The sequence below is a fragment of the Choristoneura fumiferana genome, chromosome Z (assembly GCF_025370935.1).
Source record: "Choristoneura fumiferana chromosome Z, NRCan_CFum_1, whole genome shotgun sequence".
NCBI classification, from domain to species: domain Eukaryota; kingdom Metazoa; phylum Arthropoda; class Insecta; order Lepidoptera; family Tortricidae; genus Choristoneura; species Choristoneura fumiferana.
The window spans coordinates 30,504,222-30,531,820 of NC_133472.1; the positions used below are offsets into that span (position 1 = coordinate 30,504,222).

At 36.0% G+C, this 27,599-nt stretch overlaps 4 protein-coding genes across 12 annotated transcripts in view; 1 reads left to right on the forward strand and 3 right to left on the reverse strand.

The window, feature by feature from the left end:
* Positions 1 to 8,783, forward strand: part of grnd (grindelwald) — a 25,984-nt gene extending 17,201 nt beyond the window's left edge. For all 3 annotated transcript variants that reach the window (XM_074096352.1, XM_074096343.1, XM_074096332.1), the window contains exon 5: positions 229 to 8,783. In XM_074096352.1, the coding sequence (XP_073952453.1) occupies positions 229 to 546 (318 nt within the window). In that variant the 3' untranslated portion in view covers positions 547 to 8,783. The remainder of the gene's footprint in view (positions 1 to 228) is intronic.
* LOC141434083 (uncharacterized) lies at positions 7,598 to 12,930 on the reverse strand. Its single transcript, XM_074096366.1, has 2 exons — positions 12,623 to 12,930; positions 7,598 to 10,210 (listed from the first exon to the last, which is right to left on the reverse strand). The coding sequence occupies exons 1-2, from the start codon at positions 12,638 to 12,640 to the stop codon at positions 9,566 to 9,568; spliced, it is 663 nt and encodes a 220-aa protein (XP_073952467.1). The 5' UTR covers positions 12,641 to 12,930; the 3' UTR covers positions 7,598 to 9,565.
* A 133-nt stretch (positions 12,931 to 13,063) lies between these two features.
* Positions 13,064 to 17,448, reverse strand: LOC141434046 (uncharacterized). 5 transcript variants are annotated; one of them, XM_074096300.1, is made up of 4 exons: positions 17,319 to 17,448; positions 17,122 to 17,227; positions 15,439 to 15,585; positions 13,064 to 14,956 (listed from the first exon to the last, which is right to left on the reverse strand). In XM_074096300.1, the coding sequence occupies exons 3-4, from the start codon at positions 15,442 to 15,444 to the stop codon at positions 14,207 to 14,209; spliced, it is 756 nt and encodes a 251-aa protein (XP_073952401.1). In that variant the 5' UTR covers positions 15,445 to 15,585; positions 17,122 to 17,227; positions 17,319 to 17,448; the 3' UTR covers positions 13,064 to 14,206. The 5 variants fall into 5 exon arrangements, 4 of the variants coding, with proteins under 4 accessions (XP_073952401.1, XP_073952393.1, XP_073952409.1 ...); XM_074096292.1 differs by having other exon boundaries at positions 15,439 to 15,588; XM_074096308.1 differs by having other exon boundaries at positions 15,439 to 15,588; positions 17,315 to 17,448.
* Positions 17,449 to 20,676: 3,228 nt separating this feature from the next.
* Positions 20,677 to 23,357, reverse strand: LOC141439392 (uncharacterized). 3 transcript variants are annotated; one of them, XM_074103677.1, is made up of 4 exons: positions 23,261 to 23,357; positions 23,054 to 23,173; positions 22,013 to 22,196; positions 20,677 to 21,029 (listed from the first exon to the last, which is right to left on the reverse strand). In XM_074103677.1, the coding sequence occupies exons 2-4, from the start codon at positions 23,060 to 23,062 to the stop codon at positions 20,710 to 20,712; spliced, it is 513 nt and encodes a 170-aa protein (XP_073959778.1). In that variant the 5' UTR covers positions 23,063 to 23,173; positions 23,261 to 23,357; the 3' UTR covers positions 20,677 to 20,709. The 3 variants fall into 3 exon arrangements, with proteins under 3 accessions (XP_073959778.1, XP_073959784.1, XP_073959789.1); XM_074103683.1 differs by having other exon boundaries at positions 23,054 to 23,184; positions 23,261 to 23,348; XM_074103688.1 differs by having other exon boundaries at positions 23,054 to 23,166; positions 23,261 to 23,343.
* Positions 23,358 to 27,599: the final 4,242 nt, after the last annotated feature.

Below are 27,599 nucleotides of genomic sequence, written 5' to 3' on the forward strand. Positions count from 1 at the left end.
TAAAAAAAACTTTCATTTTTAGAAAGCTAAATTACCACTAATTTTTACACCAGAAAAATGCAAAGTTCCTGCGGGAAACAGATAAAGTTGAAGCCAACAGAGATTACATACAATAATACTTATAATCTACTGATAGTACGTTTCCCACACTAATAGGTGCTTTTTAGTGTTCATAATTAACCATAAGCCGGGCAGCATACTGTATCATAGACTATATTCAATTTGCAGAATCGAGTGAAGCAGTACCCCGCTACTGGTCTGACGCACCACAATCCACACGCAGAAATGCCGAAACCGAAACCCGAATTGAAACTAGACATTCCTAATCCCGAACCATTGAAACGACCGCAGCCGTTAAACGCGCGGGACTTAGAAACGAGGACCTCGCAAACTGAGAAGAGCCAAGGAGCAACAACCCCTAAGACCATGAGCACGGCTCTCAGCAACCGGCACCCTGCAGAAGACACTACCCTGGATTTCTCGTACGATAACATGGGTATGAATGTCACGCCTCCAGAGCGCACGAGTGCCACGCACAAGTTCTGAGTTTCTTGAGCTTTATTGATTTGATAATGGTCATTCTTAGTTAAATGTCTATCTAATTACCATTTCACTTATTTTTCTGCAAAAGCAATATGGTAATTAGATTAAGCGCGCAGATCTGGAGAAAGTATGGCAGCGATGTTCATTGCTCTGTGCAATTAAGTCTAAGGCTGCTCTTTGAACCAATAGAAATACTTCATTTACCTATGTGTCCTCGCACAGCACAGTTCTAGTGAAAGCATAGTCTAAATTAAGCGTTTCTATTGGTTCATGAAATACACATTCCTGGCAACACATCCTCGTCGCGCACATCGCTAGTAGCAAAGCAGCCTAATGCTCTAAGTAGTGCGAAAAAAGCGGCACGGTAATTAGAATAAGGTGAATGAGAATGGCTGAATCAATGTTTTAATGTAACGTTTTGACCTATAAGCTACTACTATAACATGGATTCACTGCATAAGGTACATCACAATAGGTTAGGTTTGTTTTACAATAGCGGAGAACGCACTGGATCTATAGTTTAATAAATTAAGTTAGCAATACATTTGGACATTGGCTAGGGGAGAGAAATCTGCGTTAACTAGGTATAGTCAGCATCAAAAGTAGCTGGTTACTTTTGTACTTTGTCGTTTTATAGCCACGTACTTATCGCCATACAAGATTGACAAATGTGTTAATGTGACAGAGTAAATAAGTAACCAGCTACTTTTGATGCTGACGGTAGACTTCAGAAGTAAAACTTTAAAATGGGATGGTATTCAGGTAAAATAAATATAGTATCAGGTAGACGAGGTGCCCTACATTAAATTAATTCACATATCAATGTCTTTTTTAATAGATTTTCATCCTCGTAGTTTTGAGTATTAAATAAATCTAGTTTGAATTGACGAATGCCATCCAAATTTTGTTTAAAACTACATAGCAATTTTCTTAAGTTGTTTAATTATCGCTTCATTATATTTAAACGTACTATGAATCTTATTATTAAGGGCCAGTACAGACGGACTGCATTCCAACTGCAACGTAACTGCCAACTGCCGACTGCCCATACTAGGGTGAATATTCGGGCGTTTGTACCGCCGTCATTGTTCTCAACACTTTTTTTATCAGATTTCTTAAGAAATAGGTACAATAAACATCAACATGTGTCAACATTCATCAATATTCACCAACATTTGTCATTGCAGTTCCATTGCAGTTGGCACAACTGCACGCTGTCTGCAATAACAATGTATGAGCAGTCGGCAGTTGCGGTTACGTTGCAGTTGGCACAACTGCACGCTGTCTGCAATAACAATGTATGAGCAGTCGGCAGTTGCGGTTACGTTGCAGTTGGCACAACTGCACGCTGTCTGCAATAACAATGTATGAGCAGTCGGCAGTTGCGGTTACGTTGCAGTTGGCACAACTGCACGCTGTCTGCAATAACAATGTATGAGCAGTCGGCAGTTGCGGTTACGTTGCAGTTGGAGTGCAGTCCGTCTGTACTGGCCCTTAGTCGTCCTTTATAAATTAGGCCTAATTATTATGCAATAATTTATTTTAAGTTAATCACAATTTGACCCTTCACATCGCAGCTCAATTAATGTTTATTTGAGATTATTAATTTAACAATAATTTTAAATATACACATTAGATAATTCCTATCTACTTATTAACTATGTTTTCTGAACATCAGTAGGTTTTTTTATTATGATTTATATTTTAGTTATGATGAAAAAGAAAGTGCTTGAAAGAGGTCGCGTAAGAATATCCCACTGCAATACCTATCGGTTTTTTCTTTGAGCTTGTCCGAACGCACCTGCCGTGTGTTTTGATAATATATGCATCACAATAGAAAAACATTTTTTGGTCTACCTCCAAGCCATGATTGTTGGTAGGTACTCATTTTGGATGGATTTAAACTTTGAAATTTCACTAAAGAATCTACATAATCGCATAGTGGCTATTGTTAAATAGAAGGTACTTACAGGTTTAAAAAAAAAACACCTTTAGTCTATTTGGTATTTGTAGACAAAATTCAAATTAGAAATTAATAAAATGAGATCAATTTAATGATGAATTTTTAGACATTTTCAATAAAATATACGGAAGCAAGGTTAGGTTGTATTAAATAGGTAGGTCTATCTAGTTATTTCTTGAATTTAAGTTTGTACGTGTATTCTTATAGCAATAAATCCAATTTAATTAGTATTGTAGGTATCTATGTAATGTCACATATTCGTAGATTAGTAAGTAAGGTATAATTTTTTATAATGTATATTTATTACACTCGTACATATAAAAAGATTAAAAAGTGCACTTGAAGTGCGGTCAAAAAGAGAGTTCACGTGCGCTTTTAAACTTGTATAAGTGATGAAATTAGTATTAATGTAATGTTATATATACAATAACTATGTTATCTGAACGGGACTTTGTCGCGCAATATATCTAACTTTATATACATTTATATATTTTATCTCAAACTTCTCAACTTGAAATGCCATAACCACTGACTTTTTTGTCCGGAAGCTTTATGGAAGCGTAATTTAATATGAATATATATTTACCTAGCCCGTTGAAATTTTTCGTGAAGGCTCTTTACTGGTCCCGTATCTGATAAAAAAAGAGCTAGTTAAAATATCTTCAGACCAACAATACTATCTAACGCAGTAATTGAAAATTTACCTGTATTTTTGTAGCTTATAGTGCTATGATTTGTATGATAGCTCCATTTTACAGTTATAATATCGTTTTACATTGTTTCTTTAATTAAATATATTGTACTTAATGTATTTGTGATTGTAACTTGTCGAGTTCGACTCTGACTCAAATAAATTCAGCATGGCTGAGGTCGTTTTTTACTGAGGGGTATGTTGTGTGCTTTGATGAGTTACAGTTGATTGCAATGTTGATCGTGAATTTATTTTATATGTGTTAGCTTTTGTGTCGACTACGATAATTATGCTGTGTTAGTGTTAATGTTTTATAATTGTCATTGATGTATTCCCTTGCTTTATGTTGTGGAAGCTAGATAATTGACTGTTTTTCTCTGACAGTGACATGCACACACACAGTCACATGTCACTGGTAATGACTTTTATTATATTATCTTCAATGATAATTATGATCCTTTATTTAACAGTAATTTCTCAATGAATTTGAGAGTTACTTCGTATGACGGTACAAATTGAGATGAAAATATTATTGCAAAGCTCTTCTGAAAAACACACTAAACTAAAATATCTAAAACCATGATATTCACTATTTGATCTGTAGGTACTGTTCAAACTAAAACTGTGCTGTTGTAAAACTGCTCATTCATCTGTTTAGCTACAGGTACACTTTTTTTTCTAATTCTTGATCTTGCAATCAATCCTTAGACTATAGCAGATGGGTTGAAGTGAGATTGGCTTGTCCAGGAGGATCCCCACTGGGAGCCTCATCTCTTTTAAAGCTATACATATGTATAAATACATTGCAGAAAGCATTCATAATCATAAACCTATGTAAAAGGTAGCACAGTCGTCGTGTGCAAAGCATTCAGCTGATTTGAAATGGGCAAGAATGTGTCAATACATGCATTCCATGTATAAGGACGCTGTTATACAATAGTGTGTCAACCCTGATTAATTCTGCAATTCCTACAATGTCAACCCTTAGAAAATAATTTTAACAGTTGACATTGCATTGCAAAATGACAGTAGGTTGACTCAGTCAGTATTGCAAAACAGCGATTAGCCTTTGGCTTTATGTTCCGCTAGAACGGTACATTAATATGTTGCTTTAAATCGAATGTCATACATAACAAACAACCTCGAGCAGAATCACCATATCACCGAATTACTTTTTGCATATATTTTTTCACATACTATCATTTCTCATAAATTTGTAAAGCAGATCATTAACATAATGTTCGAATAGTTATTACGCAGAGAGATATATCTCATAGTATTTGAAGCGTTAAAAACACCCGGTGCGGTGTAATTGTCATCATCATCATCATCCCAGCCTATATACGTCCCACTGCTGGACACAGGCCTCCTCTCAGAACAAGAGGGCTTTTAACCAACCTAGCCCAACCCACTTATGTAGCGCTGCTGTTCTGTTCTAGTGCTTCGCCTGCTACTGTCATAGCACGCTTACTTTTTTGGCCTTACTTTAACCTTAACCCATTTATATGGTAACTGTTCTTTCATTTTACTGTGTAGTTATGCCATATTAAGGTCAGCCCTATTTAAAATTCCGTGAAAATACATTAGTCCAAACTAGTATTTTGCTATGCCATTATGCCATACAAAAATCGGCGATACTAATGTTGTGCTATTTATTATTCCGCTGAAGTAAATTCGGCGATAACAGTGTTCTGCTATTTAATATTCTGAGAATTGACTATTATTTGAACTGATAGTTATGCAAAGTATATGATAAAGCAAAAGTATTATTCGGATAAAATTATGTGATAGCTACCTGTTATGCGAAGTGTATTTCGGAGAATCGATATTATGCAAGATAAAGGGAACCCAAGAATAATTGTGGTTCAAAATTTTAGTATTACTGACCCTTCTCTTACAGTTGATGTGCTAGTTTGACAAGCCAGGTTTAGCATAATTTACGCAGGAAGGAACGCCAAAAAAGAGAAAAAGTGCTTTTTTGTCCTTAATTCGTGCTAATAATCGAGCAATAGGGAAAATACAACGTGTATTTTTGATACTACCTCGAACTGTAACCAGACGAAGATATATGTGCTGCGAACCGATATCAAAGCAAATTGTTAATTTAAAATTAACTACCAGACCGTAATTAATTTTTGAAATATTTTCGAGCAGCAATGTAATGCGTACGATAATTTGATACAAGACAGATAACGTTCTGTGACAGCTCTCACGTCAACAAGTGCGACGTATTGAATAAAAAAAAAAGTGGTATCACGTAGTGATACATTGCGTGCTAATTAATTTTGTAAGGAAAATAATAAGTATTGCTTTTTACTAAAACACAATTAAATGTGATTATAAGGGCCTTCACTAACCATCCTTAAAGTTTGAGGTAGTATCAAAAATACACGCTGTATACAGGTTTCGAAGTTGTTCATGAAAAATTAAATAGTTTCGTTCAATTTTGACAAATTTTGCAGTAGCTGAATCAAAGTGATTTTAAATTGAAAATTTATCAGATTGAATTTTGAAGGTCATAGACCTTTGCTAGCAGACTACGAGTAAATAGAAAGGAATATTGTTAGTACAGTCACCAGCATTAATATCTGCTACAGCAGAATGTGCAAAAATGTACTAAAGTACCTGTTTCTTGTCGGGAGCGCCAGCGAAACACATGCTATTTCCGTGACGGACGGTAACAGCTACGCTTTCATTACGTCATCCACCACATGAAGGTAGAACAATGTTGTACATTAGTGTTGGTTTTGTACTCTAGGGATTTACAAAAACAAAATAAAAACAAAAAGGTTTGCATAATTAACATCGACTATGACGCTAGTTGTTATATAACAGATTTCGAGTAGGTATGTCATCATGTTTTTTTTTTTTATAAATAGGCAATTTCTCTTTCCCATGTTGAAAATTTGTTTGAGCATAAATATACTTTTTTTAAATTCACAATTCATTGATAACGATTTTTCTAATATCCCAGAGACCCCAAAATGCAGTAGGAAGCTGTAATTGAAACAGTTTAGTATTAAGTATGTACTTTTAATAAATATTTTTCTGACTGCATTATGGCAGCTAAATATTTACGTGAAGTACTTTTACTTAAAATGAAGTGGTTTTTTATGACGATTTTATTATCAGGGCTCTGAGGCTCATGCTATATTTTTGGCTCATCCTATGATGTTAATTCATTGTGTTATCATTACGACATCTAGATGTCATCTGTTAAGTTTTTCCTAGAAATACTAATTTAGGGTTCCGTACCCAAAAGTTCCAAGCGGAACCCTATTGCTCTTACTCGTGTGACCATCTTTTCAAGGCCCTGATTTTCATTTGATTCACATTTCACAGGATAACCGTTATTGCAACAACACCTATAGGCATTTTAATGTTCGAAAATTAAAACAATAAATTCTACACTAAATTTAAAATAATGGGTAGTTCTACGCGCGTTTCAACCGCTATCAGTTACCTGTCGCATATGTTGAAGAAATGAGACCGTAAGAAAGAATTTTTAATGAATTGTAATTGTACCGCACGCACATCTATATTTAGTTTTATAAAGTCCTTTTACTTAGCCCATTTCTTTAGTATAAGCGACCAGAAAAAGTAAAGCGGATGAAACGGTTCTAGAACTACCCACCACTATAATATTACTTCTGGTAATATCTATCCATCATCTCAGTCTCCTTGGAATTATCTCTAAACAAAAAAAAAACATTCGTTATAATATATAGCCTAGGTTTAATTAGAGCGGTAGATATAGGTAGTTAAGTTTTTACGAGTATACAACCGTCCATACATTACATTCCAGTAGGTTTAAATAATATACATAGCATTTAGTTTTATGGTAGACTTAATTGTAGTTCTTAGATAAGTTCAGGGTAACTTTTAACTAGATACATATTAAATTAAAATTAGAAATAAATTCTACATATGTAGGTAGCTATTTTTTATAACTAAATTGTTATGTCCAGGATAGGGAAGAGCGGCGGAAGAAAGGGGAAGCTTTTGCCCAGCTGTGGGACATATTACGGGGTACATAAAAAAACAAATTTTTACTGGATTATCTCTTTCTCGGCAAATGTTATGCGTTTTGTTTCAGTGAATTAGTTTGTGCGTGTACAGTCACCTCCATTAATATCTGCTACAGCAGAATGTGCAAAAATATCTGACACGTCCTACCGGCCTTAGAAATAAAGACACTCAGATATTTATGCACGCATTTTCGTGTCAAATATTAGTGCTGGTGATTGTACTGTACATACAGGAGCCAAGTTTGTTACTTCGTAATTAGTCAAGTTTTGGGTTGGTTCACTTTCAAACGCAGCCCTAAATCTTCAGACGAGGTTTGTGTAGATAATAATACCCCTATTTCTATTTAGTATTTTTTTAGTATGGAATAGATCTGGTACGTAGGTACTTATAGTTTAAATTTATAACAAGTCCGTTACATCACGGAAGTGAAGCGACTATGTCTCGATTGATTTCCGAATAAACTTCAGGTCAAAATGTTATTATCATGATTTTATTGTTTCTAAAAATTTCATTTATATGTGGTTCAAATGAAGCGTGGGATTGATAGTCAAAATGATTTATTCGGCATCTCTATTTGATTACGAGTACGACTGTAATGTAAGAGTACCCACTAATTCTTAAAATATCTCAATAAAATTAAGAAAAGATTTCCATTGCACTAGGTACGTTTGAGTTGCAACCAGTTTCATCTTCTTAATGTGCCCAAAGTTAAGGCGGGCGCTGCAAATCAGCTTTCGGTTAATACTGTTCGGATTGCTTTCCAAACCTTTACTCCCACTAGGTAGTCGCTCCAAATTTACGGCGAAATGTATTGCGTATTGATTCCATCAACGTGTTCTAATTACGAATAAACACACTCCAAAACTCGTCTCAGCAATCAAATATGAGAGAGAAATAATTAGGTACGAGTAGGTACTTACTTACTCGTTCTTTTTAGTCGTTAGTAGATATCTGTATTTCTTTTTTGATACATTCCCAACAAAATTAAATGCATTCAGTTTTTTTTTTAATAAATAAATGGTATATCAATTGGACAGTTTTATATCCATTTATATACCTATACGATTTTTGTATTAGGGTATTTGTACCTAAATAATTTAGTCTAATATTATCGTCGCTATAGGCACTCTTGTGGCCGATTGTACTTAAAAGTAGAAGTGAACGTTTCAGTAGCAGATTATAGAATTAAGTTGGCAGTGAATCAGTATCTGTACCTGTACTTGCGTATGTTCTATTGAAGATCTTGTAATTAGCGTTATCGAAATATATTAGGATATAAGTAGTTAGGCGGCATGTGGTTCACTAACATTGAATTTTATGAAATATATTTCTATGTTAGTGCACATTTATACATTTAAGTAGCTATAACTTATTAGAATTATTTATGGAGAATATAATTGTATATTTTATAGCCTTCAGGAAATCCGTCCATTAATTAAGGAAAATAGACATGATTCGTATTCTGTCTTTATACCTAGAAATATTTCGATAAGTCACGTTTTAAAAGATTCTTACCGCAGAGTTGTATTATAGTTGAAATAAATGTTTACATTATTACACATTGTTTTGATGAAACATACCATTCATTGTTTCTGGTAGCCTTACTGAACAGACACGCCAAAGAATGGAACAATTATTGTGTCACTGTTGTTCGTTGACATACTAAAGGTCACAGCTCATTAGATACTGCCGGCACCCGACCAGCACCGTCTTGACTTTCGGCGTCCACTTGTTGTCGACAGGTGGTCCATGGGTAGACGCCGCGTTGACAACGAGTGGACCTCGCGTGTTCAACGAGTGAATGTCGCGTGGTCAACGAGTGGACGTCGCGTGGTCCACGAATGTCCGTGTAGTATATTATGAAATGAGGGTGGGGAGCGCTGCGCCGAGCTATCACCGAGCGGTCTACTCGCTGTCCGCGCGTGGCCACCTCGCGAGCGAGGCGATCAGGTGACGCTGCGGGCTGCGGAGTTGATGTAATGAGCGCATGCCCATACAAAACCATATAAAGAATCGCTCGCGGCGAGGCGGTGCTGATCGGGTGGCGGGTGGATCTAATGAGCTGTGACCTTAAAACTGTTGTTTGTACTGTTGCTGCTGTAACACAGATAATAACGGGTATAATGTTATATCAAAACTATACATAGAAGTCCACTTGGTTTTACCGACTGGCAGAAAACAGTGTTTAAGTATGTATTTATCTAATAATATACGTATGTTTATCTGTTGCCTAGTATCCATAGTACAAGCTTTGCTTAGTTTGAGACTAGGTCATTTATTAGTGTCAAGTACCCCATGATATTTATTTATTAAAGTAAATAAAAACAATCACACTGGAATTAGTAGTCACTTTCATAACATCTATTATGATGACATTTCTTTCGTCTCGAATAATTATCATATTTGTTAAGAAGTTTCTGGAGCCTTATTCTAATCATTTTCTGTTTATGATGTTCCAGTAGGTCTGCGTAAGCGTCCGAAAATGGCAGAATATTGATTCCGCCATTGGGGGATACTAGTCCTTCTATCCCTGGCATGAACCCTGCTTGGGGTAGTGGAGCGGGCATGATAGGCGGGTACATCGGAGGTGTGGGGTACATTGGAGGCGCGGGGTACATTGGAGGCGCGGGGTACATTGGAGGCGCGGGGTACATCGGTGGTAAAGGTGGATAAGGTGGTATCATTGGAGGCAGCGGCATTGGTATTGGTAAAGGTAAAGGCATGGGTATTGGTAGAGGTCCCGGCGGAGGTGGCGGTCCTGGTGGAGGCGGTGGGCCTGGCGGCGGCAGTGGCAACGGCAGCGGCGGCGGCGGAGGTACATTGCAGTCGGCAGGAATATGTCGCGGATACCAGTAGAGTGGATTACAAGGGTCTTCTCCTCGAGGAAACTGACGGTGCGACGGACTCAAGTCCATCGCGTCTCTGTAGCTTAGACCAGCTATACTGCATGTCACCAGCTCCACTGATATTGCTATGAATGATATCTAAAACAACACAGCAATTTAACCTGTTTGTTATGAAGTATTTTCTGTCTATTTATTAAAAAAAATTATCCCGTCCGTTATACTGGGTGTGACCTGTAATACGAGCAAAAAATTAAAACATAGATCGTCCTCGTCAAACTGAACAACATTAGTTCAGCGACTTTTAAAAATAATGGAGTCTTTGAATTTTTCCTTTTTCATACAAATTAAATACTGCTGGTGAGCAAAGTAATTGTGTCAGTGCGTTGAACGTACATGTAAAATTTCTTATCTGTGCTATCAGCCCTTGAGGAGTTCCGTCATCAGCAGACGACCCTGGCTGCAGCATCAAGTGGTGTACATCATATACACTCATTAACATTGAAGTTTAACAATAATGTAAAGTCTTTTGTGTGTGCCATCAACTTTTGAGGAGTCCCCTTCTATAGATACGATTATGGCCAGGATGAGCAGGATGTCACTGCAATATTATTGTATTGCTACCAGATTTACATCAGTTAGCCAAATCTCCAGTCCCTAGTTTTATTAGTTTAGCTTTGCGTTTTCTGATTGAGTTGGTATATGAAATCTTCTTTATTCGTTTTTTCCCGTGAGACTTTCGGAAAATCATTGAAACAATTTTTATTTGTTAGCATTATCTACCTGCATACTAAATTTGCAGTCTCTAATATTTATAATTACGGAGTTAGAGCCACTTTGAAGCGAAAATATAAAACCCATTAATCCCCTATCTCGTGGGAACTTCGAACAATCCTTTCTTAGTGCTCATTTACATCATGAAAGGAACCCCTGTACCAAATTTCAAGTTTCTAGGTACAGCAGTTTCGGCTGTGCGTGGTTGATATATAAGTCAGTGTGTCAGATTTGCCTTTTATATATTTTAGGCGTTTTCAAAAAAAAGTATACCCTTTCTTTTTTTTGTAATTGTAGAGATTAGAAAAGGTTTTTTCCTGTTCAGAATCAAGAGCACAATCGATTCCGATCGTTTAAAAAAATGACCCCATTTTTTCATAAAAAAATTGAGTCAGTTTTGTCCCGCCCATACTGAGTGTATGGAAAAAAACGTCGCAAAACTGTCATTTTTTTGGGGACATTTTCTTAAACTATCGGAATCGATAATATTGTGCTCTTGATCCTGAGAAGGAAAAACCATATTTTGTTCAAAATTAAAAAAAAAAACTAAATGGCTCACTTTTTTTTAAAACGCCCATATACAGTGTGGAAAAATAAGTCGGGCCCTGGAGGGAAACTACATTAAATCCTTAAGTTGAGTCATTTTACTTTAAGGAGATATTCCTTTATTTTTTAAAAAATAAACAAAACTGCATTATTTTCTAAAACTCGCTTGCTTCGCCCGGGACTCGAACCAACTAAAATTAAAGAAAACAACTACTCCAAGTACAAGATCGAAAGTCCAAGTGGTAGGACCTTGTGCATGGTACGCCCGGATTGCTACCACCATCTTGCTCGCTAATCCTGCCATGAAGCTTGCACTGTTGGGTTTCGTCGTGGAGAGTAAGACAGCCGGTGTAATTACTGGCACTTGAGGTATCCCATCTTAGGCCTCTAGGTTGGCAACGCATCTGCAATCCCCCTGGTGTTGCCTCTTACCATCAGCAGACCCGTTTGCTCGTTTGCCATCCAGTCGAATAAAAAAAAGTACAAGATATCCATGAAGAAAACCTATTTAGTAACCAAGTTCTTTAAATGAAAATTACCTAGTACTTACTGTTCACTTTTAACAAGTAAAAGACACGTAACAGTTCTCTTATCTTTCCAACATTCAAAAACTTCGTATGAAGTACACGCTTGCTAATTTATTGCTACATACCAAATGTTTGCTAGACAAATTTTATCCTGAATAATAATCCTATCGATTTTTTAAATTTTAGTTGGTTAGAGTCCCGGGCGAGGCTAGCGAGTTTTAGAAAATCGTTTTGTTTCTTGAGCCAACTTAAGGATTTAAGGTAGTTTCCCTCCAGGGCCAGACTTATTTTTCCACACTGTAGATTGGATTCGGGTAAAAACTAACCTAAATTTACTATTTAAATTGATATAATCATTGAACCCCTGATCTCCATAGTGAACAAGCTTTTGCCCGCGGTTACGCCCGCGTTACGCACTTACGCAGTTACGCACTTACGCAGTTACGCACTTACGCAGATACGCGTTACGCAGTTACGCACTTTGTTATTAGCTAAAAATTCATTATTATTAAACCCTTTAGCCGGGCGATATCAAATTTTTATACCACTGATTGAACGGCACCCACTCTTTGCATAGTGTGAAGTTACCAGTTATAAAAATTATGGTACCTACTTACTTAAAATAGTAAAATCAACAAGGTAATCCTTAAAATTTATTTCAATTTATCTATTTGACTCCATAAAAATAATAATAACTTATTCTTACCTTTAAAAATGTATTCATAGTGATTTTTCATGAAATCTGCAAGACACAGAGCTACCGACAATATGCGATATCCTAACTACAATGGGCTATTATCAAACGAACACAATGCGAGCTTGCAAAAAATCATCAACAATTTTGGTCTTGGAATTTGGTTTTGGACTTGATTTATCTAGAGAAACAGTATACTTACTTTTTATTGAGGATTTGATAAAGATTTCATCATTACACCAACACTCATGTAAATGATTGAGAACAGTATAAAATATAACTATACCCAGAAGTTAGCCTTAATGTAAAAAAAAACATTTTCAATAAAAATAGGTAAGCTTTTGCATACTCTAAAAAAATGAAACTAATTATGATTTCAATTTTCAAAGCTTGTCGCGCAAATTACGAAAAAATTATGTAGGTAAGTACGAATATCTACACAAAAAAATCATATAAATTGTAATATAATATGTATATTAAATCGATGGGTATGGTTTTCATGAAGTTTATTTTCTTATTTTAAGAGCATTTAATTGTCCAAAAATAATGTTTTTTATCTGTAATCAATTTTCATCTTTTTAGTTATACCGGGTGTGGCCTGGTAATACCAGCAAAAAATTAAAACATAGATGGTCCTCGTCAAACTGAACAACATTACCTAGTTCAGCGAATTTTAAGAGTAATGGAATCAGAATTTTCCTTTTTTCATACAAATTAAATACTGCTATCAATCACGCCATCCTAGAACACAACTGACGTCGCGTGTCACGCTTCAAACATCATGCATTTTTCTTTACATTGCTTCTTCGAATAAACTTGAAAGTGTAATAAAAATTAAAAATTTAATTATTTTTAAAAGTCGCTGATCTATGTTTTAATTATTTGCTCATATTACAGGCCACACCCGGTATATCTCATCAAATCATGTGTATCCTAATAACAGTTATTTATGCAACTGTATCGTAATAGGGGTCCTTTAAAACACGAGTGTGGTTTTATGAAACGAGGCGTAGCCAAGTTTCATAATAGGGTCACATGAGTATTTTAAGGCCTAATTACGAACAGTTGCATACAATATTTTATCTACATCCATATATTAAATCCTCTATCATGCATTCAAGAACCATTGAGAATGACCTGCATTAACGAGAGCTAGGTAGGTAATGTCTGTCCCACGTGCTCCGTCCGGTGCGCGCCACCCTACTGCACCGGTAGGTACTTTGATGATGTGTGAAATCTCATTACGATACAGCCGTGTTCATTATAGAATCCAATGTCGTAATGCTGCTCATTATCTATATCTATGGTTTTTGAACGCATAATGGAGGATTTACTATGAGGGTGTAGATAAAATATAATGTCGTCAAAACTAAAAGAGTACCTATTTATGCAAAGTTTCGTATTAATGCTATCAACTAATGAGGAGTTCCCACCTACGGAGACGATCTAGGCCGGATCACCAGAATTTCACAGCGAATATTGTATTGTCATAGATTTATAAAAATAAACAAATTTCAACCCAATCCGGCCACGTGAGTCAAAATCCCAATCCAAAGCATTGCAAGTTTTTTAAAACTTGTAAAAAAATATAAAATATCAATGTTTAGGTTTAGTTTTTGATAAAGTAACGAAACGACCTTTTTCTGTTTTCTTCCAGCCTTTCTTGAGAACTTTGTTCACTACGTCTTTCCATTTATTTTTGTTGATGTCTTCCTTTCTATTTTTCTTCCCTTCTTGGTCGTACGGGTCGCGTTTATATACAGGGGCCTCGCGGGCAGCCCCACCATAGGTTCTTGAAAGTTTTTTTATCATTGATTCACTCTTTTTGGATATAGGTTGATAGTATAATGCAACAGGACCAAGGTTAGGCATGACTTGGATTGTTGGATAACTAGGTTGATTGCTTACGTCTCTTCTAACTGATGCGAGCATTTTCTCGTACGGTGTCATCTCACGGTTCATACGGAAGCCACGCACTGGCTTGATTGGGTACGGAAAACTTGGAAAACTTGGGGTATAGAAGTGAAAGTTTCCAGTGTATTCGAAATTGTAGGGTATTTGGTAGTCACCGTCACTTGAGAAGCTGTCGTCTACATACACAGGTCTCCTTTCTTTTAAGACCCGAAAAGCACCATTCTTGGGAATTTTGGAACGTATTAATTTCTCGTACATGTCAGCACAGTCCTCAGGCAGATGTAGGGGGTGCCAATAGAAGGGGTCGCACTCGTGAACGTGTCGGTATCTCTCCTCAAAGTCGAAATGATCCATATAAGTAACGCCGGCTATTGAACTCTCACTGCTTCTCCATAGCAAATTTAGTATGCATACGATGTGCACGACATTTATCTGGAAAAATAGGTACGGGTAAATAAATAATTAAGTATTTTCAACCGTGTCTTGGGTGTTGTAATTGAAATTTAATATTTAATTTCAGAGACTTTCAAATAAAACATAAATAACGGGTCACTCACTATTATGATTTTTATGCAAGGTTTCCGTTATCTGTTTTGCTTGTTAGTAAACTTCGTTTTTTTAGCATTAGAAAAAGGGTAATCAATCTTGACGAGTCTTTTTATTGAAAACGTTTTTATTAAAACAGTAACTAATACCAAAAGCATGTAATTGGTCATATTATGTCCTTGCTAATTGTTACCTACATATTTGCTGTGACTTATTTTTCAAAAGTGTTTTTCAATAAAAAGACACATCAAGAATCACTTACCTTCTCTTAAATGCTAAAATAAACGAAGTACCTATAGGTACCTATGCATACCTAGTGCTTGGATTGCCGATTTTTGCAGTAGGAATTTAAAAATAAAAATGCTCACTTTCATTGTAGCGGTCTCTGATTTTCGTAAAGTGACAACTCCTTTCAGTCGCACTCTGTTAACACCTGCTCAATGCGATATTAACGCGGTTTCGTAAGGAGTCATTAGCTATGTAATATGCCACCTGCCAGATTATGTGCACCCGGACTTCTGACGAAAAAAACGTGTAACAGGTAGGTACATAATTTTAATACATAATTCGTACCGGTACAGTGGGCTAGAGAGAGAAGTAACTCACCTGGATAGAGTTGTGGCTATAGATTTTTATGAGTTGTTTAAATTTACAACCGATGTTACGTAGCCATTTTTGAAGGCTTGAAATTGATAAAGCATTGAATTCTAACCGTAATATCGATTAAATTAAATTTATGTAAACTAGCCGCGGCTCGCGGCCTCGCTCGCGTTCAATAAGATTTTCTAAACGGAGGTACACTATAAATTTAGAAGCTAGTTTATTTGTCACTAGCCGTTACCCGCAACTCTGTCCGCGTAAAATTCGTTTATCGCTATCCCGCAGAAACTATGCAATTTTTTGAGATAAAGACTATTATGTCCTTCCCTGGGACTCAAACTATTTGTATACCAAATTTAATCTAAATCGGTTCATTAGTTTAGACGTGATGAAGTAACAAACAAACAAACAGACATACAAACTTTCGTATTTATAATATTAAGTGGAATTCTTCGGAAGCTTACGCTTTTGGGATAGAATTTGCTTCTAATATGTCTATATTTTTCCGTAAAGATTATGTAAATCGGCAATATAGATCTTTTTTTCGAACACACTTTTTGTTCATCCCTTGGGAACAGCTATTTTATCCGGGATAGAAAGTATCCTCTTATTTATTCGGGATTTCTAATATGATGTACCTATGCGAAATTTCATGACAATCGGTTTTGTATTTACCTAAGGCGTGAATGCGTAATAAACAAATTAAACTCACTATCATGTAGGTATTAGTAATTATTCCCCTTATAATTTATCGAATGGGCATTTATACTTTAAATGGTGCAAAAAAAATTTTTTTTTTCTTAATATAAGGTCATTTTAGCTTTCTCCTTACTCAGAATTACGACTACTATTGATTTTGACTAAAAAGAAAAAAAGGGTCCCTGATTATTTTCTCAGTGTCGTGACTTTTTTCATACTTACCTATAGTTTATATGGGCGTTCGTTACGAAATGGACACATTATTTTTTAAGGAAATTGGGGACTTTTTTTCTTCGTCAAAATCAATAGTTAGAGCTCGTGATTCTGAGTAAGGAGAACCCAGGATTAACTAATTCTGAAAAAAAAAATATGTTGCACCATTTAAAGTAAAAATGCCCAAATACTTAGGTAGTCATTTATTGGGTTCTGTACCTAGTTAAGAAACTTTGCCAAGAAATTTCGCCATATCCGTCTTTCCGTAAAATTATGATCTTGGGCAAACGTAAAGTAAAGTAAACGTAATTGCCAGATTTTCTGACAGGTTCTGAGAAGGTCACGTGGAATGGAAGGTTCCTAACAAGTTGGTAGCGGCTTTTATGTGCTTTTTAGGTTTTGATCGTAACAGGGTAGTTACTTTTCCCTGCTGCTGGCTGTACAAAGGGCTTTTTTTATCGAGGGAGGTGGAAAATGCTCAAAGAATACTGCCGAACCGGTCCGGGCAAGGTTTGACCGTGAATAAATCAAATACTTACTGAATAGGTCGAGATGTATTTAAATGATCTACGTCAATTTTAGGATACCTCAGTATTTTTATGATCACTGGTAAAATTATAACCGGAGGTTTTTCCATGCAAGTTTCTGAAAAATTTAATGGAACATTAGAAGTGAGGTACAGAAAAGAATAAAAAATATTATTTAATAACATAATCAAAGTTGATTACGCACGTACTGTCATCATTTGGATCTTCATCACAAAGGCAGAAGTAATAACTTGCTATACAGAGCAAAAATAATATTGCCAACTGCATTGCTTTATATTTTAATCGCGCTTGATATAGCTTCAAAAAATATAATTCAATTCAAAATGGAATCGATACATAAAATCTTTACCTATAATAAAATAAAATATTCTCGAACGTTTTTAATGAAAATTTGCCCTTTAAAGTTGAATATTTCGCAAACAGATCACTGAATCGAAAAATCGTCATTGAAACCCTCCAATAGTTTTAAAAGATCAACGACCCCCACACCACACTAGAGGGTTAGTCGGCAAAAAAATCACCCCAACTTTACGTCTATGGGAGGTACCCTAAAAAAATATGTATTTCATACCAAATTACAGCTTTCTGGCACTAACGGTCTCTGAGCTTAGCCGCGGTCGGACAGACGGACAGACAGACGGACAGACATGGCGAAACTATAAGGGTTCCTAGTTGACTACGGAACCCTAAAAAAAAGTTAAATAAATCTCCATCTACAAAAAGTGAGTCATACAGAAGATGCTGGTAGGGAACCTTTTCATCTCATTTTCTTCATTAATACAGCCATGAATAGTCGGAGCGGGCAGCTAGTATAACAAAAATTCTACCTTAAACCCTTAGGCATCCTGATGTAAATATTAATGGTTCCGGAGGGCAGGGGGTTGGCTAGTGGAGGGAGTGGGGGTAACAGGGTCATATATATATATATATTTATAGTTTTTTACTTATTTAATTGGATCATTTCCTGGAAATCATGAAAAATCGCTTCATACAATTTACCCCGTCCTGGTTCGGGAGAGAAACAAAACTTTGCAAAAATGAGTTACGATATTATAGAAATTAAGATGATCAGTAGTATCTGTAGGTATTATTATCTTTAGGTATACATAATAATGCCGCATCCGCATGGTTATTGTTATTTGTTTCTGATTGCAAACATTTTTGTATCGATTGTTCGTTGATATTTATTATTATTACAGTCGGTCTTGGCCACTAACTTAATTATCGTGGTATCGTGGTATTGGTATCTTGGTTCTTATTAAATATACAAGAAATTCACGTTCGATACTATAAGATTGTGTAAGAGATTAAGAAAAAATGGAAGACATTCATTGATTTGTGGGTTAATAGTTATTTGTGCAACAGAGAGCAAAGTTGTTTTTAGTTGCGAGTGTTGATTTTGAATCCTGAGTATAAGCGAAGGATTCTATAATTGAATCACAAGCGTTAGCGAGTGATTCTAGATTAGAACCCTGAGAGCAGCAAGGGATTCAAACACACGAGATGCAAAAAAACTTTGGTCTCATGTGATACATGCAATTTTTCACCTCAGCAGCGAGAACATAATTTAAATGTAACATAACAATAAAACCACATATATACCTACCTGTTTAAAAACAAACACATCTTTTTAAAAATAATACAATTATTAAGAAACAAATTTATTTAATCACATTTCAAACCCTTACTCAAAAATTATACGTACAGTCGCGATTACATTTTTAAAAAGTCACCAGAAAGTTAAGAATGCCAAACATTGTTGAAAAGCGGTAAGTAGAGAAGGTTTTGAATTCGGAACGAAAAAGTGTCCAGTAGGTACAATACAAATCTCATATTCATAACATGCATTGTAATTTAAACTTAGAACTTCTTGTAAAAGTCATACTTATTTTTTAAATACTGCAAAAAACCTCATCTTTGGGGTCATTAAAAAGGTTGAACAATAAACGTATAATTTATTATAAATGTTATTAAACCTTTAAATATGATTTTAATAAGATTTCTATTACATAAACATAAATAGATTTGTTACAAATTCATTCAATTTGACAAATATTAATTCCAACTTTACTTACTTCTGGTGGAAAGGGCGCAGCGTGCGGTGATTAAGGTGATGCTAAGGAAACCTTGTAGGTTTTCTACAGACGCACTCTTCCGTGAGACTAGATTTCTGAGAGTCAGGCAACTATACATCCTAAAAGCGACAGTACGAGCACACACCAACTCATGCGCAACTTCTAAAAAAACGGACGTTTAGGAGTCCCCGTCCCGCCGAGAAAGTCTGCCTTTGCAAAGCGTTCCCCAGCATATATGCATCTTCGTGTCTATAATAATGTTTGTAAAGTGTGTGACATCAAACAGCACCCCATAGGAATGGTAAAGGCTATCCTAAAAAAGTGGTTAGTGTCCCTGACATATAATGACACAGAAGCTCTCCTTCATCCCTGCATGTAGCGATGAAATACACACACACACGCACATACACACTCACTCACACACACACACACACACACACACACACACACACACACACACACACACACACACACACACACACACAAATCTTTTTCTTTAAAAATTGCATTTATATTAGATATTAATTAAGATTTTAGTAAAATGAAGCGTAATTGTGTAATAAGCTTTTTTGTCTACCAGTTTGTTAACCTGTACTGTGACGTGTCTCCATTGTAAAACATTGTGTATACAACGCACTGCTAGGCCCCGAGATACAGGCTCAGCCTAGTTCGGGGTCTGACGGACATTCCAAAGCCATGGTGTTTACAAATAAATTTATTATTATTATTATTATTAACTGTAGAGGCATTATACGGAATTCTTTTATAAAAATAAACCGGCCAAGAGCGTGTCGGACACGCCCAAAATAGGGTTCCGTAGCCATTACGAAAAAAATAATTAATATTTTTCTCTGGAAGCTTCCAAGTTTAGGTATATTTTATACCTTAGGCTGCTATTTTCTCTTAAACTACTAATAATTCTCAAGCAAACTTAGCCGTTTAAGTTTTCCTTGAAAGTTTGATATACTTACTACCATCCTGAATATTTTAAAATTTTTCCACCCACCGGTTTAGATTTTAGAGGGGGCACACTATAGGGTTGGATGAGAAAAAAAAATCACCCCACTTTACGTCTATGGGATGTACCCTAAAAAAAAATTGTATTTGTTTTTTATTGTACCATTTTGTCTGTATACTTTACATATAATTATATCCGTGCAAAATTACAGCTTTCTAGTATTGATAGTCCCTGAGCAAAGCCGCGGACGGATGGACAACCAGACAGACAGACATGGCGAAACTATAAGGGTTCCGTTTTTGCGATTTTGACTCCGGAAGCCAAAAAAAGCCCTTTGAACACCAAGCAGCAGGGAAAAGTAACTACCCTGTTACGATCGAAACCCAAAAAGCACATAAAAGCCAAAATGCGATTTTGCTCACTGATTTCTCATAGCAAAACCTGCCTGTTTGAGGTGCTGAGGTGAAAATAAAATTGTACTTAAGCTAAATAGAGCCATGTAAAAAATTTAAGGACGTTAAAGGAAACGTTTTTATTTCAATACATTTACAGAGTCCGAGGCAAGGTATTTACATGAGCATCTTCCTCTCTTCTAAAAGCAAGGTCATCTAAAACATTATTGAACCGTCTCTCGGCGACAAAAGTAGGCATCATTGCGGTTTGCGGGGGACAGCAGCACTGTTCTGAAGGAGCCTTGTCATTATTTCTACGCATTCGAGCGGATCTTTCAAGGACCGACGATTTAGTCTTCTCTTTAATAATTTCCATGTCGTCTTTAAATTGCTGAACTTCTTTTTGGTTCAAAACACCTCTAATGTTTAATAAATCTACTGCTTCTTCATTCAACTTAAAGTCTAGCTTGCATTCTGTGAAATGTTGAAGATATTAGTTGGTCTAAGACCCCGCCTACGTACGACCGACCCAGTGGCATCTTTAGCCCATGTAGCGCCCGTGTGCAATTGTTACTTTAGCGCCATCTAGGAAGCGCGCAGTCAAAAATGGAATAGGTACAAAATGGGTACAAAGTACCGCGGCCGGCGCCCTAACACCGCTGCGCCCGTGTGCAACGCACACCCCGCACTATAGGTAAAGACGGCTCTGGATCGACCGTCATCCATCTGTTAAAGGGATGAAAAATATTACCTGTATCGAAGATACTATATTTTTAAAATGTCGCAAATAGTTGGCTTAAACATACGGTCTAACTATTTCATTGATTTACGTGCCAAACGAAATAGTTTTCTATCCCACTAATATTACAAATGCGAAAGTTTGTAAGTCTGTTTCTTTGTTTGTTACGTCTAAACCGCTGAGCCGATTTATGTAAAAAAATTAAAACAGATAGTTTGAGTTGAAGGGAAGGACATAGAGTTGTTTTTATCCAGGAAAATTGCATAGTTTCCGCGGAATAGCGATAACCAAATTTTACGCTGCTGGAGTCGCGGGTAATGGTAAGTTAAAAATAAAATGCCTATGAAATGAGAAACATTTAAGTTATCTACTTTTTGGAAAAAAAACGGCCTTCTACGAATCCCTACTAAATGTACAACTTTATTAGAAATATTTAAACATCGTTAGGTCACTAATAAATTTAAGAGCTCTAGAACGATATCTTCCAATAAGACGTGGGAACTTCGATATAAATCAATGTTTAATGTAAAACTAAGTAAGTATTTATGTTAAGTACCTACCTACTCCTTTTATGTCATGTTTATATAAGTACTAAATTAACAACATTAATGTGTTGGCGCCGCCGTAAAGTTGATTGCCAAGGAATTTAATGCCCTTTCGGATTAACGTAAAATGTTTTTCTGAAAAATATCGTGGCGCGTGGCCTGTTTTTACTGACCTTCATTGGGAGGACATTCACACACGAAATGTGGTGATTTTACGGGCATGTCGTTATGTCTCCGAAAGAAATGTTCTATAGGTCCTTGAGGCACATCCCAAGACCACTTGTCCCAGGGTAAGTGAACTGCTACTATGGGGTTAGCGACAATCAGTAATGCCATCCAAGTGGTACTGGTAGTTACCTGTTGGTATTTGAACAAGAATCACGTTTAACGTAACTACATACTCGGTACTAGAAGATGAAAAACACATGAAGTTTTACATACACGAGTCGATACGATACTCTACCTATAAAAAGGTTTGAAACAAAACAAAATTATACTGTGAAATTTGATTTATTTGTTTGATGTTTTTTTTTTAATGTTTAATTATCTTAGGCAACTTTATAAATGAATCAATGTGGTACTTGAATAGTGCGATAAGGCCTGGCCTTGTAATGATTTCTGTTTCTGTTATATCCAGCGCCTTGTCGATACGGTCGTAGCCATAATGGACGTAAAGTCGACCTGAGTTTCATTGTGAATTTTGAAGGCGTATTCTTATGGAAATTTTGGAATAAAGAGTTTGTCCGGAGGTTATGTTTATGTTGCTTTGGTTTGCATTTGGCTAGCTTGGGACAATTCACTGTTACAGGTGTTTTTACGCTTGTAATTAAAGTAGTGCTCTCTGTTTTTTCATTTGAAGTATTAGTCATTGTGTTGGAATTTTGAAATGGGGAACAAGTAGTATAAGGCAATCTAGTTTGCAATGGTTTAAACGGCGCGTTCCTGTTCTTGGCCGTAGAATAGTCTCTTGGGTAGATACTTTGATAAGCTGATTTCCCTTTCTTCCCTACGAACAGGGGGAAAACCATTGCAAAGTTGTTTTCACCCTTACATCCACCTTCACACAATTTGTAAGGTGCAGTGAACACAAGGTATCCGGGGTTTTCAGATATTTCTAGAACAAGTTTTTGTACATTATCTCAAAATTACCTGATGTCAAAGAGAACTATTTTTACCCGACTGCCCGAAGGAGGGTTATTATAATAAATACTTACTCTCTCCATTGACAATTCTTTTGAGGAAGAGCTGGCCGTCGGTGGCGTTGTGATCGGTTCCAGCAGCTGTGGTGCTATTTTCCGAAGCGGCTTCCCGATTATTTGTAAAACAACTAAAAGCTATAAATATTCTTAAAAAAGCAAATGACATGTTTGTATTGTACTTAAATATAGTTTAAACTTAGTTTTAAACTTATAAATTCTTACTTATATTTTTGTATAACAATCACAACTTATCCGTAACAGTGCCAATTGAGTAAACTTGAAAACGATTTTTTATCTGAGTCGTTAAAATATTACGAAATGCTATAAGAATATTTTGTTTATTACAATGTCCTACTGTGTGCCTACTTTGTTATTTTATATAAGATGTATTTTTAGAGAACTTTACGTAATTTCCAATGCCGCTGCGTAATCAGTTTTCCTTAGTCATATGGTTGTACGAGGTGGAATGCTGAAGCGTATCGTCAGACAACATTATATGTGAGCACATTAATTTATGTCTGCCACTGAGTCGGACGTCTTTCCAATTGGCGAAAGAGTTTACAATTGTTTCACTGGGCACGCAGTATAAATAGTCGCCCAAGACCGTGGCCCAGAGTGAGGGAATGTTAATAAATTTATCTGTTTGTGACATAACTCATACGCCTTTCGGTTTATTCTGGACACGACAACAATGTCCCACAGAAAATTTAAATCATCTTAGGTTGGAAAATAAATATATTTGGATTCGTTGGATTTATTTTTGTATGATTATATTAGATAGCTGTTACTCGTAATCTTTGTGATTTGAAATCCAACTTGTTTTTGACTAACAGTAGTTGTTCTAAGCCTATTCAGTTACAGCTAACTACAGCTAAGTATTCTGTGAAATTTTCAAAGAGCAACAGTTGTACCGTAATTATATAATAGCCTATTGAAAACTTAACACATGTATGGCTTAGATTTTGTACAATGGACACCCAGTTAGTAGCCTCACGGGGGACGGGCTTATTATTCATTAACAGACTGCATTAGTTGCAGTTACACAAAGGCTTGTAAGCCCATAAAGTACCTACTCACAGAATCACACATCTCTCCTCTGTTAACTCAAAGTATATTCCAAATTTTCAAGCTTTGGTAAGGGTATTACAAAATCTAAGCCACGGGTGTTCCTTGTTTGTACCGATAAACTTTACATCGAATATCATTTTTATCGAAAACGATTCATGGAACATTTAGTTGTTCTAGTATTATCTTTGGTGTAACTTTGTTCGGTGACCGGTTCATTCCAATTTGTATTATTTCATAGAAAAACTGTCCAAGTAACTGTTAGATGTTATGTCTATTTGGCAGATGATTCGTTTTGTAACAATATGAAATGGAAGAATTACTAAACAACGTTGTTCATTTCTTCGAAGTTTTATTACAACACGTTGTAATAGTACATTGTGTCTTAAGGGCGGTAAATAAGGAATTACGAACGGGAGTCTATTAGAAGCCCGAAGTCGAAGACTGAGAGCTTTAATGAGTCGATGTTCGTAATTCTAGTACCGCCCGTGCGACATACAATGTTTTTCATCACATTTGCGAGTAAAATTGTATATTTGTAAAAGAAAAACTATTATTTTTTCAAAAATTGCTAATACTGCTGACTGCGCTCTTGGCAGTGCCAGCTCAGCATGTGCATGGCGTGCGTGTGCAGCGCGCGCACGGAGCAGCAGCACACCATGCAGTAACAAACTCATTTACCGACCTTGGGCTTCATGACATGAAAATTAGTACGGGCAATGACTTATTTACCTACCGACCACGGGTTTCATGACAAGCACATTAAGGTCGAGGGTTTTATTAGGGGGGTTGCAACCAAGGTAGCCTGCATGTTACGACACTGTTTACGAGCAAGTGTGATGAAAAATAATCGACAACACGTACAGTCGAGGAAACTGAACCTTGTGTACTATTACTAGCTGGCTCTAGGGTGGAAACTTTTCATAATACATTTTATAAATATTATCAATAGATAGATGATAGAACCCTTACCAGAACAGAGTTAGAGCTGCAACCCTTGCATAATCAAACTATTACTAGAAAAGTAGGTTAGGTTAGTTTAGAACTGCGACCCTTGCAGAATCAATCTGTTAGCAGAAAAGTGGGTTAGGTTAGATTAGTACTGTGACCCTCGCACAATCGAAATGATACCAGAAAAGTAGGTTTGGTTTGGTTGGAACTGTGACCCTCGCACAATCGAACTGATACCAGAAAAGTAGGTAACCAATTTTTTCCTCTCCGTCAACAAAGAAAAAGGTTCGATTATTTAAGTGTCGGTAAATTGATGATAAATCCTACTAACTAATTACAATTACTGTCCCAGTGCTTTAACGTCTGGCACGGGAGCGCAAGCAAATTAACAGACATTAATATTATAGTCATTGAAGCTGATCGATCATTCGGTCCTCTGTTTAGATTTATGTGTTTTGTCCAAAGAAACGATATGCTGATAGATTACCTATATATTATTTTTATATGTATTTATACGCAGTGAATTAATTTCATTCAATTACTGATGTAGTTTTTTAACAGTACAGTCAACATCAAAAGTAGCTAATCACTTTTATACAGTCGCATTTCCATATTTGTCAATCTTGTATGGCTGTAAAACGACAAAGTACAAAAGAGAAGCTACTTTTGATGCTGAAGTAAGTGATGCTTTGATAATTGTAATTACCAATTATTCTCGCTTTTTTTGACAGTTACGAATCATAAATCGTGTGATGTTACTTTACTTTGATATGTATAATACATGGTTATTAATATGTAATGTCTTTCGCATATTATTAGTGTTATTACTTTCACTATTTAGAAGTCTAAAAAACAAACAGTAGACCAAGCCGGGTTAAGACTAGCAAGAAAAATCTTACAAGTTCCAATACATCGTGAGGCCGTAAAGCGAACGAGTTTGAAGTGGTCAATCGAGCGTCGCAATGTAATGCAACTTGCAGGATTTTTCTTGCAGGTCTAAACTTGCCATCGTAACATTTGTTTGCGTCATGCGATAAGCGTTATTATAGACACATACATATTAATCATCTACTATGATGGGTTCTATGAAGACAACCTGACCTTGACAATGAAAGCTCAAGGTTCCGGGTTCGAGCTTGGAAGTATTGTTGAATTCCTAATAAAAGTTTTTTGCTGACTGTACTTTTTATTGACCACGTTTTCATTTAATTCAAATTATTCGTACCAGTTGTTATTTGTCAATTCGAAATTCAAATTGCAAGATATGACCTTAAAAAATATACAAACAGACATTACAAGTTAAACAAAAGCTAATAATGTACCTATTTACATAGGTTAGGAGCTAATACAAAGTGCATGCCAAAGGCAAAGGTATAAAGGTATAACAAAGTTAACAAAAACAAAAGATGAGTTGAGAGTGCTAGTACCTACTGATACCTACAGCTCTATGTTATGTTTACAGCAGGTTTGTCAGCAGCAGAGTAAGAATAATTTGTCGGCGAAAAGAATGCACTTGCGGCGACCGTGATATCCTAGTATCGATGTCGCAAGCCACTTCTATTCTTATTCGACCACCTAATCGATGTCTAGGCTCCGTTGGTCATTGTAACATTTAATTATCTTCAATTTGGCCGTTTGCCTGCTTTACCTGCTAGGTATCCCGTCGTTTTGGCCGCCTCCCAAATGATTACATTCACCGAACTGTCAAAGATAAGTTATTTTAGATGCCACGGGCGTTGAGTGGATGTGTCATACAGATTTTATGTGACATTGGATTAAGTGTCATTTTACGTTTTTTTTTAATTGTCTTTACAGTCAACTGTCGTCTTGATTGAAGGCAATTGTAGAAGACAATTTCGGTTTCGATACTCACACATAACCCACACTTTTCTTTTCAAAGAAATATACGTAATTTTTGTTACATGAATTAAAATTATCAAAGGTTACTTATCTTCTTAACCGAATAAATTAAAAAAAAACCTGAAAATTGGAGTTTTTATTTAAATGATTACATACACTAAGTAATTCTAAGTCTATCATGCTTTGAAAGATATCTACTTTATTTAAGTGAGTTCAGCAGTATGGATTATAAAGTTATCACAACATTTTCCGGTTAAAAAAAAGTTCGAGTCTCTTTCAATAACTCGGGATAACCCTACTTAACGAAATAAGATCAAAAACTCTGTAAAAGAGGTGCTTAGGTCATTGGGAGGAGTGGAGTATAAATCAAGGTTTCTATTATACCTCGTTGAGTTTCTTGCCGGATTCTTCTCAACAGAGGTTTTTCTGAACCGGTGGTAGATTTTTTTGACATTCACAAGTGCTTGTTATAGCCTAAATTTAATAAAGATATTTTGACTTTGACTTTGAGTTTGAATATGTAGACGAGATATAAATAGTTGAAAGCGATACGCGGCAAAATACCAGGATGTCATGTGAGGTCTGCAGCCGGAAAAGGCACGTACGTTCAGCATGGTTTATGGTAAACTTCTCTTCTTTGTTTCTAAGTGCAGTACTTACGTTTTTTCTTAACTAATGTGCGACT